The sequence below is a fragment of the Panonychus citri genome, unplaced genomic scaffold (assembly GCF_014898815.1).
Source record: "Panonychus citri isolate SS breed McGregor unplaced genomic scaffold, ASM1489881v1 Contig00023, whole genome shotgun sequence".
Taxonomy (NCBI): Eukaryota; Metazoa; Arthropoda; class Arachnida; order Trombidiformes; family Tetranychidae; genus Panonychus; species Panonychus citri.
This window is the reverse complement of record NW_026515428.1, coordinates 394,606-411,241: the sequence shown is the minus strand read 5'-3', so window position 1 is coordinate 411,241 and position 16,636 is coordinate 394,606. Positions and strand designations below refer to the sequence as shown.

The window sequence follows — 16,636 nt, the reverse complement described above, 5'->3', positions numbered from 1 at the left end:
TAAGGTGCTTGGAATGAACCTGTTCAATTCTGAGAGGTGATTCCGAGATGGCAATGTTGTAAATGTTATCAGCAATTTTTCCAGCGACTCTGTATGGTCCACAGCTATTTGGATCTAATTTCCTCTTATTGATCCCAGCAAGATTTTTAACGTAAACAATTTCGTTATCAGCAAATTTATAGTCATCGTGTTTATGGTTGAAAAGGTCAGCATTAGCTTGATGATTATCCAATGAATTTCTGAAAGCTTGAGTTCGAGCTTCATCTAATTCAGGGAATTCAATATCATCACAGTTTTCGGGTTTACTTCCATTAAACAGATAAAATGGAGTAAATTTGGTGACAGCATGAGGAGTATGATTGTACTCAAAGATTGTACGTTGTAAGTACTTGATCCAGCCATATCGATAATTGTTGGAGATCATCTTGATTCTGATCCTATCGATTATTGTGTTTCCAACACGCTCACAAAGTCCATTACTTTGGGGTGATGATTTGGGAATGAAAGTGATATTAATCTTCATCCGGTCCAGATATTCAGCGAATTCATTTGATGTTATAGCAGTGTATTTATCAGCTAGCAAGGTATCAGGTTTACCATCAGCAATCACTTTATTAATCAGTGATATAAATTCAGCAGCAGTTTGGTGATTCGAGGCAATAGCCCAGACAAATCTAGTAAAATGGTCAACAGCAAAATGGATGTAGCGTTTCTTGGATCCATATCGATCCAGCCCACAGATAGTATCGATAGCAATTATTTGGAATGGTCGTTCAGCAGGACCAAAGTGTCCCATTTCAGCAATTTGTTTCGACCTTCTTGTTTTACCCAATTGACATGGATTACAGTTTTTAACGAAATTAATTACATCCTCGGTTAATTTCGTCCATGTGTATTTCCAGCTAATGATGGTTATCATTTTCCTAATACCAACATGACCAAATTGTTGGTGAACAGCTTCCATCAGTTTATACCTTAAAGATAAAGGTAAAATTATCTTCCTGTTTCCATTTTTATCAGTCTTGTAATGGATTCCGGTTTCATCAGCAAGTTGTAAATCAATATCATTGATTTTAGATTGTTCAGCTTTTATTTCTTCAGCAGTGATGAAATTCACCAATTTAAATGGATAATCCACCGGATCAGCAGCAACAGGATCTCTTGAGAGATAATCAGCTTCCACGTTCTCTTTACCAGGACGATACTTGACCTCAAAGTCATATTGAGAGAGGAAGAATGACCAGGTAAATAACCGACTATTTGGCTCTTTGATCTTGTGAATGGCCTTAAGAGCGATATGATCAGTGATGACGGTGAACTTGCGATCATACAAATAGTGGTGCCAGAACTTAACAGCTTCAACAATAGCGAGACATTCGAGATGAGTAACAGGATAGTTAACTTGATGAACTGTTAACTTTTTGGAAAAGTATCCAATCGGGTGAAGCTTGTTGTTCTCATCCGGTTGTTTCAGAACAGCACCTAGACCAATACGACTAGCATCAGTTTCTAGGATCAGCACAGCATTTGGGTTAAACATTCTTAGCACTGGATCAGAGGTGAACAAGGTTTTAATTTGATCAAATGATCCTTGACAATCAGCAGTCCAATTAAACTTTGTATCCTTTTTCAGCAGATGATGAATTGGGTCCAGAATCTTTGTAATGTTTTTGATGAATTTCCGATTATAATTTACCTTACCCAAGAATCGTCGAACCTCTGATACATTTTTGGGTGGTTTGAGATTCAGAATTGAATCAATGTTCGAATGGAGAGGCTTGATCGAATCTTGAGATAAATTATGACCAAGATAATTCACATTAGTCTGGAACAATTTTGATTTTTCAAAGTTCAATTTTATATTTTCAGCAGCAACAGCAAAGAAAAGTTGAGAGAGATGGTCAAGATGAATTTGTAGAGATGGAGAGAAAACAATAATGTCATCAATATAATTGTGACAAAATCCAGTCAATTGATGTTTCTCCAGGATGTTACGGATTGACCTTTGAAAGATGGCAGGAGCATTTTTCAATCCAAACGGCATAACCAGCCATTCATAATGACCATGTTGAGTGACAAAGGCGGTCTTATGAATGTCCTTCTCCCTGACTTTAACGTGCCAAAATCCGGACCTAATATCGAAGACACTAAAGAACTTACTCCCGTAGAGGGAATCAATAATGTCCTCAATCCTCGGCATCGGATATTTATCAGCGAGCATCTTATCGTTGAGTTTACGATAGTCGATGCAGAAGCGGGTTTTATCGTTGTCTTCCCTCTTGAAGGCCAACGTTACAGGTGAAGCATAAGATGAGTGAGATGGACGGATCAACTTTGCTTCCAGCAGAGATTTGACTTCAGCGACAATTCGATCTTCACGTAAAGTACGATAAGGTTTCGAATTGATGGGAATTTCGGTATCCAATTCGACGATACATTCGACATCCTTTAATTGACCCATGTCGAATTTCCCTTCAGCAAATACCCCTTTGTATTTTGTCAGCAGCTTCAGCATAGCGGGATTGATACTATCAGCATGTACCTGATCAGCAGCAACTAATTTGGTTTTTAGGTCCAAATAGAAGTTATCATTCAGCTTCAGCGGTAGAGGAATCAGTTTGATGGTTGTTGGTTCAACAGGAGCAGCAAGAGTTTGTTTGATTTGGTAATCAGCGTCACATTTAAGATTGAACTTCCAAATTAAGTCCAATCCCAGCAGAAGATCAACACAGAGTAGGTTGGTGACGTAAGCGAAAATAAGGTGAGTAAATGATCCAATGGTTAAATTAAATTTGGCGAGACTTGAAATTTCCCCTTCCCCAGTCATAGTTGAAAAACTTGAACCATTAAATTGAATTGATTTAAGATTCAATTGATCAACAATTGATTTATTAATTAAAGTGATGTTAGAGCCTGGGTCATAGAGTACAGAGATTGGATCAGCATTGATTAAACCAGGAATAAGGAGGTGAGAGGGTTTGTTTTCAAGTCTCCCAATTAATTTAAATTATTTTGGTGTTGGGAGGAATCAGCGGAATTGGCATTCGAATCATCAGCTCGAACGAAGTTGACCTTGGTTTGTTTCCCTTTCTTTATTGGACAATCTTCGGACCAATGGTACTGATCGGGTTTACCATTATTAATGCAAGTCCAACAAGAGCTTTTCGGTGGACGTTTGACGAAAGGTTTATCAGTGTTTTGGCCTTGACCTCGTTGATTGTGGTTAAATGATCTCTTATCATTTCCTCGAGGTTTACCTTGGTGATTGGGACGATGAGTGTTCACATGACCACTACCTTGTTGGTTGGAGTAGCCACGATTACCTCTGGCGAGTTGACTCTCAGCAGTTTTAGCGATTGTGAAAAACTGGTCATAAGTTTTAACACGGTGTCCAAGAAAACAATCATGTAATCTACCTGTTAGATTATCAATCATGATGGTGACAGCGTGATCTTCGGAGACACCAGCTTTATTGGCCAATCGTCGTTTCGATTCGAAGTAGTCAACGACATCCTTACATTGATCGAACTTTAGGTGGAGAAATTCAAGTATTGGCTCAACGGTCTTGATACCAAAACGATTGATCAGCTTCATTTTCATTTCAGACCATGATGAAGTGTCTCTCTCACAAAGGTAAAAGTCCAGAGGGTCTTCATCAAGGTACTCACTTAGTAGATCCAGCATTTCGTCTTCGGACCAATTGTATCGGATACCAGCAGACTCAAAGAGTTTAATCCAATTTTCAATTGAAACATTGGGTTTCAAGCCAGTAAAGATCTTTAATCGAGGTCGATAAATTGGTTTCCGGTAGTAGTATTGTTCAGCGGGAGATGAGATGGATTCATCTTGATCAAATTGATCATCAGCCATGGTTAACTAATGATTCAACCCGTTTACCTTCAATTAATCTACTGATTCCTTTAGTAATAAAAAGTAACCAGTAGAGAAAATCCAGTAAACAGGAATGAACAAAAGTAACGTAACAGCAAAAGATTATCACCGACAGATGATAATCCTGTCGACTTATAAGGTGGGACAGCAGCAGCAAGAGTAACAGCCAGAAATTCAGCAATGGAAACGATTAGTTTGATTTCACAAAATATGAATTCCAATTAATTCACTTCCTTGGAAATAAACCAAATCGATTCCTGAAAATTAAATTAATTAACTAAATCAACTTGATTTAAAATTAAAACAAATTAACTTTATTAAATTAAATTAGAATCAAACATATTAATTAGTTGAACCTTCACCATCAAAAGCTAATGATTGATTCCTCTTGTTGTTGTTGTTGTTGTTGTTTACCATCATCATCAACAATGAAATTAATTAATAAAAATGATTATTGTTGTTAATCAACAATCAACAATTAAATCAAATGTTGTTTTCAAAAACAACCGCAACAATGAGCGACATCAAAATTTACAACAATTAATTAATTACCAAAATTAAATGTAGGGGAAAAGTAGGAGGCAGAGAAAGAGAAAAATTAAGCAAAAGAAAGAGAAATGAAAGAGAAAAGGAAAGAGAAATTAAATCAAAGAAAGAGAAAAAGAAAGAGGAATTAATATCCCTTTGATTTTCTTTCTCCAATTTCTTCTTTACATTACATATATTTCATCCAAGGTATAATTAGATAACTTTTTTGGGAGAGTTGAGAGAAACCAAGAAACGACCGATTGGTCAACTGATTTAGATTCACCTGAAATTTTAGCGTAAGTGAGACCATTACGATTAGCAAACTTTGTGAACCAACTACGGGACGCGACGAAACCAGTAATTCCTAATTTTTCCGCTTCTAATCTAGCCTTTGCTCTAACTACATTCGCATTGAATGGAAAACCTTTGTCGATACATATAGTTACATAAGCTTTAAGGCGTTTATCTAATTGCGTGAATAAATCATTATTAGGTAGTCGTACTCTTGATTCCATCTTTTTATTACCTATGTACAAAAACACTGATTAGAATAATCTAAATACAATTATTAATATTATTATCATTACCTTTTATAAATTCAACAATTTCGTTCTCTTTTTCTGTCCATTTACTAATCTGACTTGGGTCAATATTATTGTCCTCACACAAATCGATGGCCCTTTTACCTTCATTCAGTTGATTCAAAATGTTTGATTTTGCACCCAAAGTGACTCTTTTCATTATTTTCTACTAATTATCACTTGAAATTATCACCACGAAAAAAAAGATGAACAGGTTGATTACATTACGTACTGAAAATAATTGTTTATACTCAGTTTACTTAATTAATCCTCGAGATAGAGCTGAAAATTGCTCTAAGTGTAGTTGCTCTAAGTGTAGCAACCTCTGTAATTTTTTTTTCAATTAACCGAATCTAAATTAATTAATTCAATCGATGGTTAATTTTAATGGATAAATGATTTTAGATGGAAAATAATTAGATATTAGATAAAATGAGAAATTTATTTTGATTAATATTGAAAGTAAATCTGAAAAATGATCAACAAGGAAATTACAGTTGGAGCTTTTAAAAAGAAATCAAAGTAATTAATATTAATTAATATTATTAGTTAATTGTGACAGAGAGAATCAAATGATTTGATGAGAAATTATCCTTTTCGTGCATTCTCATTGACCCAAAAATCGAAATTAATTTGTGGTATTTCTTGACAAGGAATTTTTGGATTTCTGTTTGGACAAAATAACCAATTGATATAAATGATTAGAAAATTAACAATTTCAATTAACAATAACAATTAACTTACAATTCAGAGGGTTGAAGGAAAGCTAATGATTGCATGGCCTCAATACCATCAGAATTAGCGCAGATAATTGCAGCTAAACTTGATTTACGAATCTCGTCCAATTGTTCTGAGTGTGAAAAAAAAGAAGACAATTAAGAAGAAGGAACAAAAATCAACTAATTGTAATTACCTTTGTTAAATGAATGAATCATATCACCATTTTCGTACCAAAATCTGTCACCGATTTTAGATCGACGAGCTTGTTCAGCGAGGATACAAGCAAAGGTCGGACCAACAACGGCCCCGGGTAAAGGTTTCTCGTGATTTCCAGCAATGAACAGATCAATATCATCAACCGATCTTTCAACAAATTGAACAATTAAAACAAAAGACACAATCAAGACAAAAATTTGAATCACTTACTTGTAAAGTTTGGACATCCTTTCAGCTGATCCTTGTCTCATGACTTGAGCTAATTGTTGGAATGATCTGATCGGAGGTTGACCACAAGCCTTTCTGAATTCATTGTAACCAGGTAGCCCGTGATCGCGTCCACGTTGAATGTTCAAAGAAATCAGGTCCATTCCGAATTGTCGATCGTGCTCTTGGAACAAGTGATTTGTTAACTAACATTTTGTCGATAATCAAATGAAAGATGAAAATTAAACGAAAACAATTAAAGTTAAAGGCTAAATTTTCAAATCTCGGCTAACTGACCTCTTGAGAAAAAAATTGATCAAAGGTTTGAGTTGGTTGACCAGTGAGACAATTTAAAAATTCATCAAATACACCACGTTGATAAACGGATTCCGGATTGTTGAATAGGTTTCGAAGTTGTAATTTATTGGTTATTTTACCGAAATTGTTCATTAATTTGTAGACCCCTTGGATTAGGGTGTGGAAACGATAAGCGGCCGTTGCAAAGGCGTTTAAAATGCCACCATTAAGATTTGGATCGTAATCAAATGAATAACCGGAAGGTTTTAATAGTAAATTAAACTCTTTCATTACTCGTCTTCCAATGATTAACGGCATCCATTCGTTGTAGGTAATGTGCTGAATAACGGCGGCCACTATTCGTCGAGCCTCTTGATAGATAATCTCATCATTCCAAGAGGGATTAAGGTAGGAAAGTTTATCGGCAATACGATTATGTTCACGTAAGAGTAACATATGGATTATGGTTAATCCGGTTTGTTCATTTACTCGAACATCACCACCGACGAAACATTGTAATTGTCGATGAGCTGGAATAGCGCATTCATCTGACCTGTTTTGCGAATCAAATGGAAGATATTCAACTCCGTTTATTATTGAATTTCGTAGTTTTCCTTTTACAAATGATCTTAAATGGGCAGCTCGATCTTCCGTTGATCCATAGACCATTGAACCGTCGATGTAATGAGTTAGAGTGTTACTTTGTTCTCGAGGTCCAAGGAAACATCCAGGTCGAGGTGAAGGTGAGTTACGAACAAAATTGGTACAATGATGATCAAACTTTGAAAAGAACGGATCATCATGAGGTAGAGAAATTGGCCTACAAGCGGGATGACGAATACTTGGATTTCGAGCAAACTCTTCTCTACAACAAATGATTCCTTCACCTCGATCAGAGTCAACTAATCAAATCAAACAGAGAACCAATTAAATCAAATCGAATGACATTTCCAAGTACTTACTTCGAGTCGATGCTGTTAAGGTCAAATCATGATCAATAAATTGTCCCCATTGCATAACAAACAGAGCAAATTTAACATCAGGTAAATCGACATCGGTAGCTAAAGTAATGGACACTTCTCGAGCTCCAGGTAACACTGACCCATCTCCCGCTTTCCTCAGTTCGTTAAGTCCATCGGCATAATCGGGGGGAACGATCCTAATAAAGGAAGTATGTGACATACCCCAAAGCGGGTGCTCTAAATTGTTACATGATCCATCAATGGTTCGATATTTGTCCTTCCTACAAGCTGGTTCTTTAGGACAATTGTCACGAATCGAGGTTTCAAACAACGAATATTGTTTTAATCCATCACGAGCTTCATATTTATTCAATCCAAATCTAATTGGAAACAATTGATCAATAATCATTGTGAACAATCAAAACTGACTGATTACCTTTTAGCGAGTTGAATTGTTGTCTCTAAAGCAATTAGTCCATTTTTGGTCGTTATTCGAGTGAACGGATCGGGTCCACCGAAAAAGGCCTGATGATAGGCTTCCATTGAATTTGGAGTTTGAATTAGTCCTTTATAAAGAGTTTAATACTTATCGGTTAAAATTCATAATAAGAATTAAACTTTTTCGAGCAGAATTTTTTTTTATTACCTTTACGAACAAGTTGAACTTCTAGTTCTAAATTGTTCTTTACGATTTGTTTACTCTCCCGAGCGGCATTTTCGATATCGTCAATACTGATCGGTGGAATTTCTACTTTACTGTAATGATATTCTTTCGGTATTCGAATGGGAACTAAATCAGAAATATTAATAGTTAGATGATTAATTAGATTATTCTTTGATTGTTAGAAATTTGATACTCATATGAGTTTGATACTCACTTGGTCCGATTTTACTTTGGCGATGACCTTCAACTGGACAACAAACTGTCGGTACTTTTGAGATTTTTTCACAATAATTTTCTTGGAAATCTGATAAATCATCAAACTGATAGAAACATTGAGCTAAAGGTGAGCAAACACCCTGAAGTCCATCGTTGGTTGTACAGGGTTTTAATGGACCGCCTTTAAAACCACCACCTTGTGTGGGTTTACCAAAACCCCCATGTCCCCCGCCGATTCCCGGTGGTTTACCAAATCCACCCCCTTGTTGACCAAAACCTCCACCATTTCCATAACCACCTCCTACTGGCTTACCAAATCCACTGCCTGATTGACCATAACCACCATCACCTCCGTGACCACCTCCAATTGGTTTACCAAAGCCACCGGGTTTGGATGGTTTAAAACCATTACCACCATATCCTGGTCGATTCCCACCTCCATAACCACCACTACCACCACCGACATTAGGAGGTTTACCATAACCACCATCAACTTCATAATCAGGCTGAGGATTAACCCCTGGTTTACCATGACCTGGACGATAACCAGACTGTCCAGGTTTCACTCCACCGCCAAATCCTTCCCCTCCGAATGTCTCCTTCTCAAATCCAACCTCTGGTTTTAAATCAACTTCACCTCCATAACCAGGCTTACGATTACCACTTCCACTACCTCGAATCGGCTTAACAAATCCACCCCCTTGTTGACCATAACCTCCACCATTTCCATAACCACCTCCAACTGGCTTACCAAATCCACTGCCTGATTGACCATAACCACCATCACCTCCATGACCACCACCTATTGGCTTACCAAACCCACCCGGCTTATTATGTCCAGGTTTATTACCACCGCCGAATCCACCACCAGGCTTGCTTACAAAACCTGAGCCACTCTCATAACCAGGTTTATATCCACCACCACCTTCCCCATAACCTGGTTTACCAAAACCACCCTGACTCCCGAAGTCCGGGTCAACTTTCTCATGTCCACCATAACCTCCAGAACTTGGACCAGGATAAGTTATCGCACCACCGCCACCTCCTAATGATCATAAAGATAATCATTTAATCCAAACAATTAAATGAAAACCACAATATAAAAAAGTCTTACTCTTTGGCGGTCGATTAGGTTGATATCCTGAGCCGAAAGAATCGACTTCCCCGTAACCAGAACCATAACCAGGTTTCTTAAAGTAATCAAAAAATCATTAAAATAATTAACTGAACAATCAAAATGGTAAACAATCAACTAACCTGATTGTTACAAGGTCCACGATAAAATTGTCCGTTTTTCAAAAATTGGCAACTTTGACCTTGTTGGTTTTCAGGTCCACCGAATCCAAAAGATCCAATTGGATCTGTACAACAATTAAAATAAACAAAGTCAATCAATTTACAATCAACGTGATTACGAAAAAAAAAATTCAACACTAACCATAACAATTAGAGTTAATCAAAAATGTAAGAAAAATAATCAACGGTAACATTTTGAAAGGAAAATTTTTTCGGTCATCAAAATGATAACCAAAAATTAACGCTCTTAAAAGCAAAGCTAATTGATTAATGACAATCTAGTTAATTGTTAATCATCTTCAATGTTAATTGTGTTAAGACAAGAGGATGTTGCAACCGGAATAATATGTTACGTTGATTAAACAAAATCAAATCAACGGAATTAAATTTAGTTGTAATTGTTGTGATAAGCGATTGACGAGAAAGGAAATGAAACCAAATTTGTTACAATTTAATTTAATTACGATAACAAAATAAACCAATCAAGGTGAAAATCTCAAATTAAATCAAATTTTTCGAGTTAATTGTTACATCGATAATTGATTATTTCTATTATTAATATTTTCTTCATATTGTTAATCAAGCGAATCAGTGATTTACCATTTTCAATGTTTCTCATTTTTGGTTCATCAAAAATTGTTCAATCAATTGATTTGATAATTGTTGTGATTTTATTAAACAATTTAGCAGCTCAAGAAAAGAAAAGAGAATTTAATACATAATGAAATTGGGAAAATTAGTTAATTGTTGGACGTAAATAATATAGAAAATGGTTCCATCCTCTTTCTCTCTCTCTCTCTCTTTCAATTAAATTTTTATACAATCAAATTTAAATAATCTCTGTCACTCTTAATCTTTCCGGTTCACCCATTTAAATTGTTGTAAATTTTGAATCGATTGAGTTTGAGATTGAATTTATAAAATTTAAAATCTCATTGTTTGCAGATTAAATCAATCAAACAATTTACATGCAGAATTTTTGTTTCTCTCACATCGAGAAATCTATTAATTAATTATCATTAATTTCCGCTGATTGAGAGTTTTGAGCACCTTAAGTGACGTTTTCTTGATATAATTTCCGCCAAATTGATGTGTAAAGGTGGATATGGATTCGGGTGAGTGGGTGGATCTTTGTGTGTATGTGCCTTTCTCTCTCTCTTTTCTCTATCTGTTCACTTGTTATCAAGATAATCCGAATAATTATGTAAAAAGAAGAGAACAAATAATAATAATATAATAATAATTATTATATGTATATAGAATAAAGAAAACAATAAAGCAAATCTAAAACGAATGTATTGGGTTGGGTGGTTTTTTTGTCCATCAATATCTCCAAGGAACCAAATAGATATATTCAGGTAACAATTGTTAATTGATTTAATAGCAGCATTCACTTTAATGATGTCCAAATGATGGTAATGAAAATCACAAGAACTATGGCAAGAATTAAGATGATCAGTAGCTTTTTTCGTCGTGCTTTTGTCTATATAAAATGAGAAAAAGAGAAGAGAAAAATAGAGAAAAAGAACACGATAAGATTAGAATTGTTTTTCTTTTGTTTTCCAAATCAATTGAGAATGAGAATCAGTTAATTCTAATTGAAGTAAAAGGTTAAAAAACTTGAGCAAGTCATGATTAGTCTAATGATTAGGGGTATTGATTTGCTTTTTGTTTCTTCTTCTTTTTAAAAAGGTTAATTGTTATCATATTGACGATGTTTCCTTTTGGAAGGTGTTACATATTCATGAAAATGATTCATAATTTTTCTATAGAGAAGAAAAAAGAAGAATCTAATCTATGAACAGAACGTAAATTGATTACAATTACTTGTCATTTATTAATCCATATTTACCTGATACTCCCTTGCCTTAGCAATTTGTTGAACACCTTCTTCAATATGAGAGGTGGCATTTTCAACATTAGCTTCAATACTGTCTATCACTTCCCCTTGATCGTGAACCAGGGTTGCCAAATCTTTGAAAATCTGATTAACACCAAGAATATCACTCTCTAATTTTCTGATTGCTTGTTCTCTTTCTCTCATTGTTTCCAAATCAACCTCTTCCTCCATTTGTATAACACTTTGCTGTGAACCAATAGCTCCTGGACTAGCCAGATCAATTAGATTTTGATTTGATTGTTGACTAGTAACATCTTCAAATGGTCCAATCTTATTAAGGCCTGAATTAGCTCTTGCTCGATGTACACTTTCTTTCTGCTTTTGAACCGCAGTCCGTTGAATTACTTGAAAATTTTTCAAAGCATCAGAAAAATCATTTGTTAACCTTTCCTTTAACATACGACGCTGCCTTTGCTCCGAAATACTCTGAGGCTGTGGAATGGCGGAGAGCTCTTTAATACAATTATTGGTTTCACGGGCAAGCTGATTGGTATAATGTTGAATTTGTTGCAACGAGTCCCGTAAATTTTCCGAATCAGAGGGAGTGCCCAATTGATTAACCATTCGCTGCATTGAATTGACATTTTGTGAAATCTTTTGAACGTTAACACTTGTTGTATTGGAAAGACGGTTATAAGCATCACCTCCGGGAACATTTTGATAACCAGCATAAGGATTAGAGAAACTCATCTTGATTAGGAGAACTAATTAAATAAAACAAATTACTTAAATAAGAATAATTATTAATATTTAACAAGAGAGAAAAAGAGAAAGAAAGAAAAAAAGAAAACAGAAAACCAACTCAGAGGAAAAAGAGACAGAAAATAAGACAGAGAAAAATTTTCTCTTTCATTTTCTTTCAATTTCCATCAAAACCAAACCAGCGGCAAATTTAAATTCTGACATTTTTTCTCTTTCCAATTAATTTAATTTCTCTTTTTTTTAGTTATTAAAAATATTCACAATTAAATCTAAATTAAAAGGAAAGTTTTGACTTTAAAGAGTCAAATTGATTGATATTGTTAATCACTAAGAGAAAAAAACGATTACAAGATAAAAGATGAAACAAACGAAGAGAATATAATTAAGATTTGATACACAATTAAAGATAAAGATACAAAGAAAATTTAATTGTAGTTGCGAAAAAGATGAAGAAAATTTAAATTACCAAAGAGAGAAAAAGAAATCAACCCAAATGATGAAAGAGTAAACCAATTAAATGTTAATTAATAGATCGAGAAAATTGTTGATAATTCAACGAGATTATCCAATTTAAAGTTGATTAATTAAAGTACAAAGTGATAAACACAATTCTTTTTTGTTCTTTTCTAATCAATTTTATTCTCATTAAGTTTTCTCTGTTTAATTGCAATTTTTTTCTCGGTCTCTTGCTTTAATTTACGAGATTCTAAAGAGTTTGATTGTTTCAATTTTCTATCAACGTTGTGGTTGATTTACTTTTCCATCGAGAGATGGAGTTTATCGTGTTAATGGAAATCATGCTCAATGGTAATGTGATTAAATTGCCAACAAATGTTGAAGTGAATTGTTTGTTGATTTGAAAAGTCTTTTTGTTTATTTGTAGGTAATTACAATGGACGAAGAAGTGACAGCCCCAGAAGGGCTTTCAAGTAGTTTAGAATTTAAATTTTTCCATGGATTCATCGCATCCATTTCCGTTATTATTGTCTCCGAATTGGGTGATAAAACTTTCTTTATCGCTGCAATTATGGCCATGAGACATAATCGATGGACTGTATTTATGGCTGCTCTTAGTGCGTTAATATTGATGACAATTTTATCGGTTTCCGTTGGTGTGGCTACTGCAATATTTAGTAAAGAAGTGATTCATTTTGTATCGATTATATTATTTCTTGGTTTTGGTGCGAAAATGCTAAAAGATGGTTACACCATGACTGAAGAGGAAGCCAAAGGAGAGTATGAAGAGGTTCAGAAGAGCCTTCAAGAAAAAGAATCAGGATCAATTGGAACCAATGCCAATGGAACTATTTTAACGGGTTCCAGTAAAGATTTAGAACAAAATATTTTAAATACAACGGAAGATCCGGAGACTGGAATATTACGGACAATATCTTCAGTTCCTTTTAGTACAAGGTTGAAACGTAAACTGATGCACATTGTGTCTCTTGTTTATATTGAAACCTTTACCATGACCCTTGTCGCTGAATTGGGCGACAGGTCACAAATAACAACCATAATATTGGCCGCTAAAGAGTCAACAACCGGTGTAACTATTGGTGCCATTTTGGGACATGCAATTTGTACAGGAATCGCCGTTGTTGGTGGACGATTAGTGGCCACAATGATATCCGTTCGCACTGTCACAATTGCTGGTGGTTTCATTTTTATATTTTTCGCTGTCACTTCAATGCTATTTGGTCAATAGCAATAAATTAAACAACGGTAATGATTATTGAAGTGATTTGTGTACAAATTGAAGTGATTATCCATCTGATTGTTTAAAGAGTCACTTAATCAATTACAAATGTCCATCTTTATTATTCATTCAAGAGTTGATGTTGATAAATTTCTTGTTTCCTGATCAATCGATTGTTATACAAATGGTTTACGTGATCAACAATTACATGACCGCTTTTTTTTTGGTTAATTTAAACAATAATGAAATTAGATCAATTGTTTATCTATTAATGAGGGATCAAGGCCTGAGAAAAGTTATCATGAAAAAAAGGGATTGTCACCGTGATTATGATGAAAAGAGCTAATTAATTTGAGTCATTATTTTGTTTCTTTTAATTTTCTGAGAAATTGATTTGATTGATCTCAACAATTAGTCTTCACGATGAGTATAGATTTGATTATAATCATGAAACTTACCAATGATGAAACTATTTGATGAATAATTTAACTAGAGGTTTGTGGAGTTTAATTAAGTTTGCAAGAAAATTGTTACCTTTAATTTTTTAATAAAAATTTTTTATTTTTGTTTATTTGTTTGTTGATTGTTATGAACGTGGATCATTTGAAAACTGAATTGGAGATCATTGCACCCAAACATTGTACAATGTTACTATTCATGAGACCATCAACATTTTCTTCAAGATGTCGTTTTGGATCTTGTTTACCAACATTTTTAATCACTAATTGTTCAGGGGTTAGTTTATCTTCTTCTTCTACCGCTTTGTTATATGCTTTGGCAAGATTAACCATATCTTTAGCTGTTTTCTCATTGAGGGAACAATGTTCATTGTAATCACGAAGAGAAAGTCCATCTATCCAGCTTTTCTTGTGTAAATTGGAAAGCATTTTCTGTTCCAATTCATTTTTACGATAATTAATCGAAATAGAATAGTAATGACGATTAAGTCCATGAATCAAGGCTTGAATTGAGGGTTTATTTAAATGGCCCAAGTTGGATGTTGTTTGTCTAGGTTCTTGTCCCAAAACCATCATGTTAGCATTGATTAAACGGAAAGCATCGATGACAACTTTTCCTTTGACACTTTGGATGGGATCAACTACCACGGCAACAGCTCGATCTGATAGCGCTTCAAAACTTTGTTGGGTATTAATATCAACACCAGAAAGCCAACAACCAAAACCAGGATGAGAGTGATACCAGCCAACAACCATTTCTGGTCGACCAGTTTGTTTAAGCATATCTGTAAGGCAAATTAAAATTGTAGGAAAACCATGTGATTAAAACTGATATTCAAAAAAAAACACACAAGTATAACTAGAAACTGTCACATCTGATAACTTACCTAACATTTTAGCTTGAAAGACAGGGTCAACTGCTTCAACACTAACACCAGTACCACTTTGTGGCATAGCAAAACAATCAATAACCCGAACAGTATAATCATCGACAAATTCACCCAACATTAAACCCATAACCTCCATAGGAACACCAGCTCTACCATGTTTCAACATTTTAAGTAAAGCTAAAGATGAGATATAAACTTGCTCGGCAGTGTCAACCACAGGTCCATCTGAAGCACCACCTCCCTATAAGCAAAAAGAAAAATTAAAAAAAAACAATCAAAATCAAAGATCACAAATCACAAATCATAACCATCATCAAAATTGGAAATCAAAAGCAAGGCAATGAAAAACAAACACAAGACAATCAAATCAACAAAATCTAAAGATTATAACCAAAACTTACCTGTCTCAAATTACCAAGACCACCACCAAGACTCAATATACGATCCATAGTAGAAAATTAAATGAAAATTAAATTGCAAAGGAAATTAATTAAACCAGAGAGAAAAAAACAATTGAAACCAACAATCAATTCACTTCAAGATTAGTCAGCAGTTTAATCACATTACCATTGAGCATGATTTCCATTAACACGATAAGCTCCATCTCTCGATGGAAAAGTAAACCAACCACAACGTTGATAGAAAATTGAAACAATCAAACTCTTTAGAATCTCGGAAATTAAATCAAGAGACCAACAAAAAAAGCAATTTAAACCAATTAAACAGAGAAAATTTGATGAGAATAAAATTAATTAGAAAAGAAAAACTTGTAATTAGAGTAAAAAATAGCAAAAGAATAAAAATGAATCGAAAAATCGAACGATAGGTGTCGCTCCGAAAAAAAGAACATTTTTTGTTCTTTTTTTTATTTTGTTCTCTTTTCATTGAGGGAAAGTGTTAGTGTCAGAAAATGAACATGTCGCTGTTAATGTTACCATTTCCCTCTTAATTGTTATCAAATTAACTTTCAATTAGATGGATAATCAATTGTATGTGTGTGTTTATCACTTTGTGCTTTAATTAATCAACTGTAGATTGTATAATCTCGTTGAATTATCAACAATTTTCTCGATCCATCAATTGCCATTTAATTGTTTTACTCTTTCAACATTTGGATTGACTTTTTTCTCTCTTGGATAATTTAAATTTTCTTCATCTTTTGCACAGATACAATTAAATTTTCTTCATATTTTTACCTTTAATTGTGTTTTAAATCTCAAGAATATTCTCTTCGCGTGTCTCATCTTTCATCATATTATCGTTATTCCCTCTCAGTGATTAACAACCAAAATCAATTTAGTCTTTAAATTGAATAGACTTTCAACGTTTTGAAAGAAAAACTCTTTTTTCATTTTTCTTTTTTGTTTTGACTTTGAATTTAAATTTTAATTGTCAACAATTTTCGGATTTCT

At 34.2% G+C, this 16,636-nt stretch overlaps 4 protein-coding genes across 4 annotated transcripts; 1 reads left to right on the top strand and 3 right to left on the bottom strand.

Annotated features, from left to right (window-relative positions):
* Window positions 1-5,421: 5,421 nt before the first annotated feature.
* On the bottom strand, window positions 5,422-9,880 carry LOC128396175 (peroxidase-like). Its single transcript, XM_053356718.1, has 12 exons — window positions 9,721-9,880; window positions 9,540-9,643; window positions 9,397-9,472; window positions 8,281-9,327; window positions 8,049-8,192; window positions 7,839-7,968; window positions 7,403-7,782; window positions 6,441-7,342; window positions 6,147-6,349; window positions 5,914-6,083; window positions 5,745-5,850; window positions 5,422-5,667 (listed from the first exon to the last, which is right to left on the bottom strand). Exons 1-12 carry the CDS (start codon window positions 9,770-9,772, stop codon window positions 5,589-5,591), a joined length of 3,393 nt encoding a protein of 1,130 aa, XP_053212693.1. The 5' UTR covers window positions 9,773-9,880; the 3' UTR covers window positions 5,422-5,588.
* Window positions 9,881-10,230: 350 nt separating this feature from the next.
* LOC128396353 (syntaxin-12-like) lies at window positions 10,231-12,297 on the bottom strand. The gene is made up of 2 exons (XM_053356930.1): window positions 11,431-12,297; window positions 10,231-11,061 (listed from the first exon to the last, which is right to left on the bottom strand). The coding sequence occupies exons 1-2, from the start codon at window positions 12,166-12,168 to the stop codon at window positions 10,969-10,971; spliced, it is 831 nt and encodes a 276-aa protein (XP_053212905.1). The 5' UTR covers window positions 12,169-12,297; the 3' UTR covers window positions 10,231-10,968.
* A 702-nt stretch (window positions 12,298-12,999) lies between these two features.
* On the top strand, window positions 13,000-14,045 carry LOC128396364 (transmembrane protein 165-like). The gene has a single exon (XM_053356939.1). It carries the CDS (start codon window positions 13,073-13,075, stop codon window positions 13,883-13,885), a length of 813 nt encoding a protein of 270 aa, XP_053212914.1. The 5' UTR covers window positions 13,000-13,072; the 3' UTR covers window positions 13,886-14,045.
* A 336-nt stretch (window positions 14,046-14,381) lies between these two features.
* On the bottom strand, window positions 14,382-15,784 carry LOC128396321 (26S proteasome non-ATPase regulatory subunit 14). The gene is made up of 3 exons (XM_053356896.1): window positions 15,626-15,784; window positions 15,222-15,465; window positions 14,382-15,119 (listed from the first exon to the last, which is right to left on the bottom strand). Exons 1-3 carry the CDS (start codon window positions 15,671-15,673, stop codon window positions 14,476-14,478), a joined length of 936 nt encoding a protein of 311 aa, XP_053212871.1. The 5' UTR covers window positions 15,674-15,784; the 3' UTR covers window positions 14,382-14,475.
* Window positions 15,785-16,636: the final 852 nt, after the last annotated feature.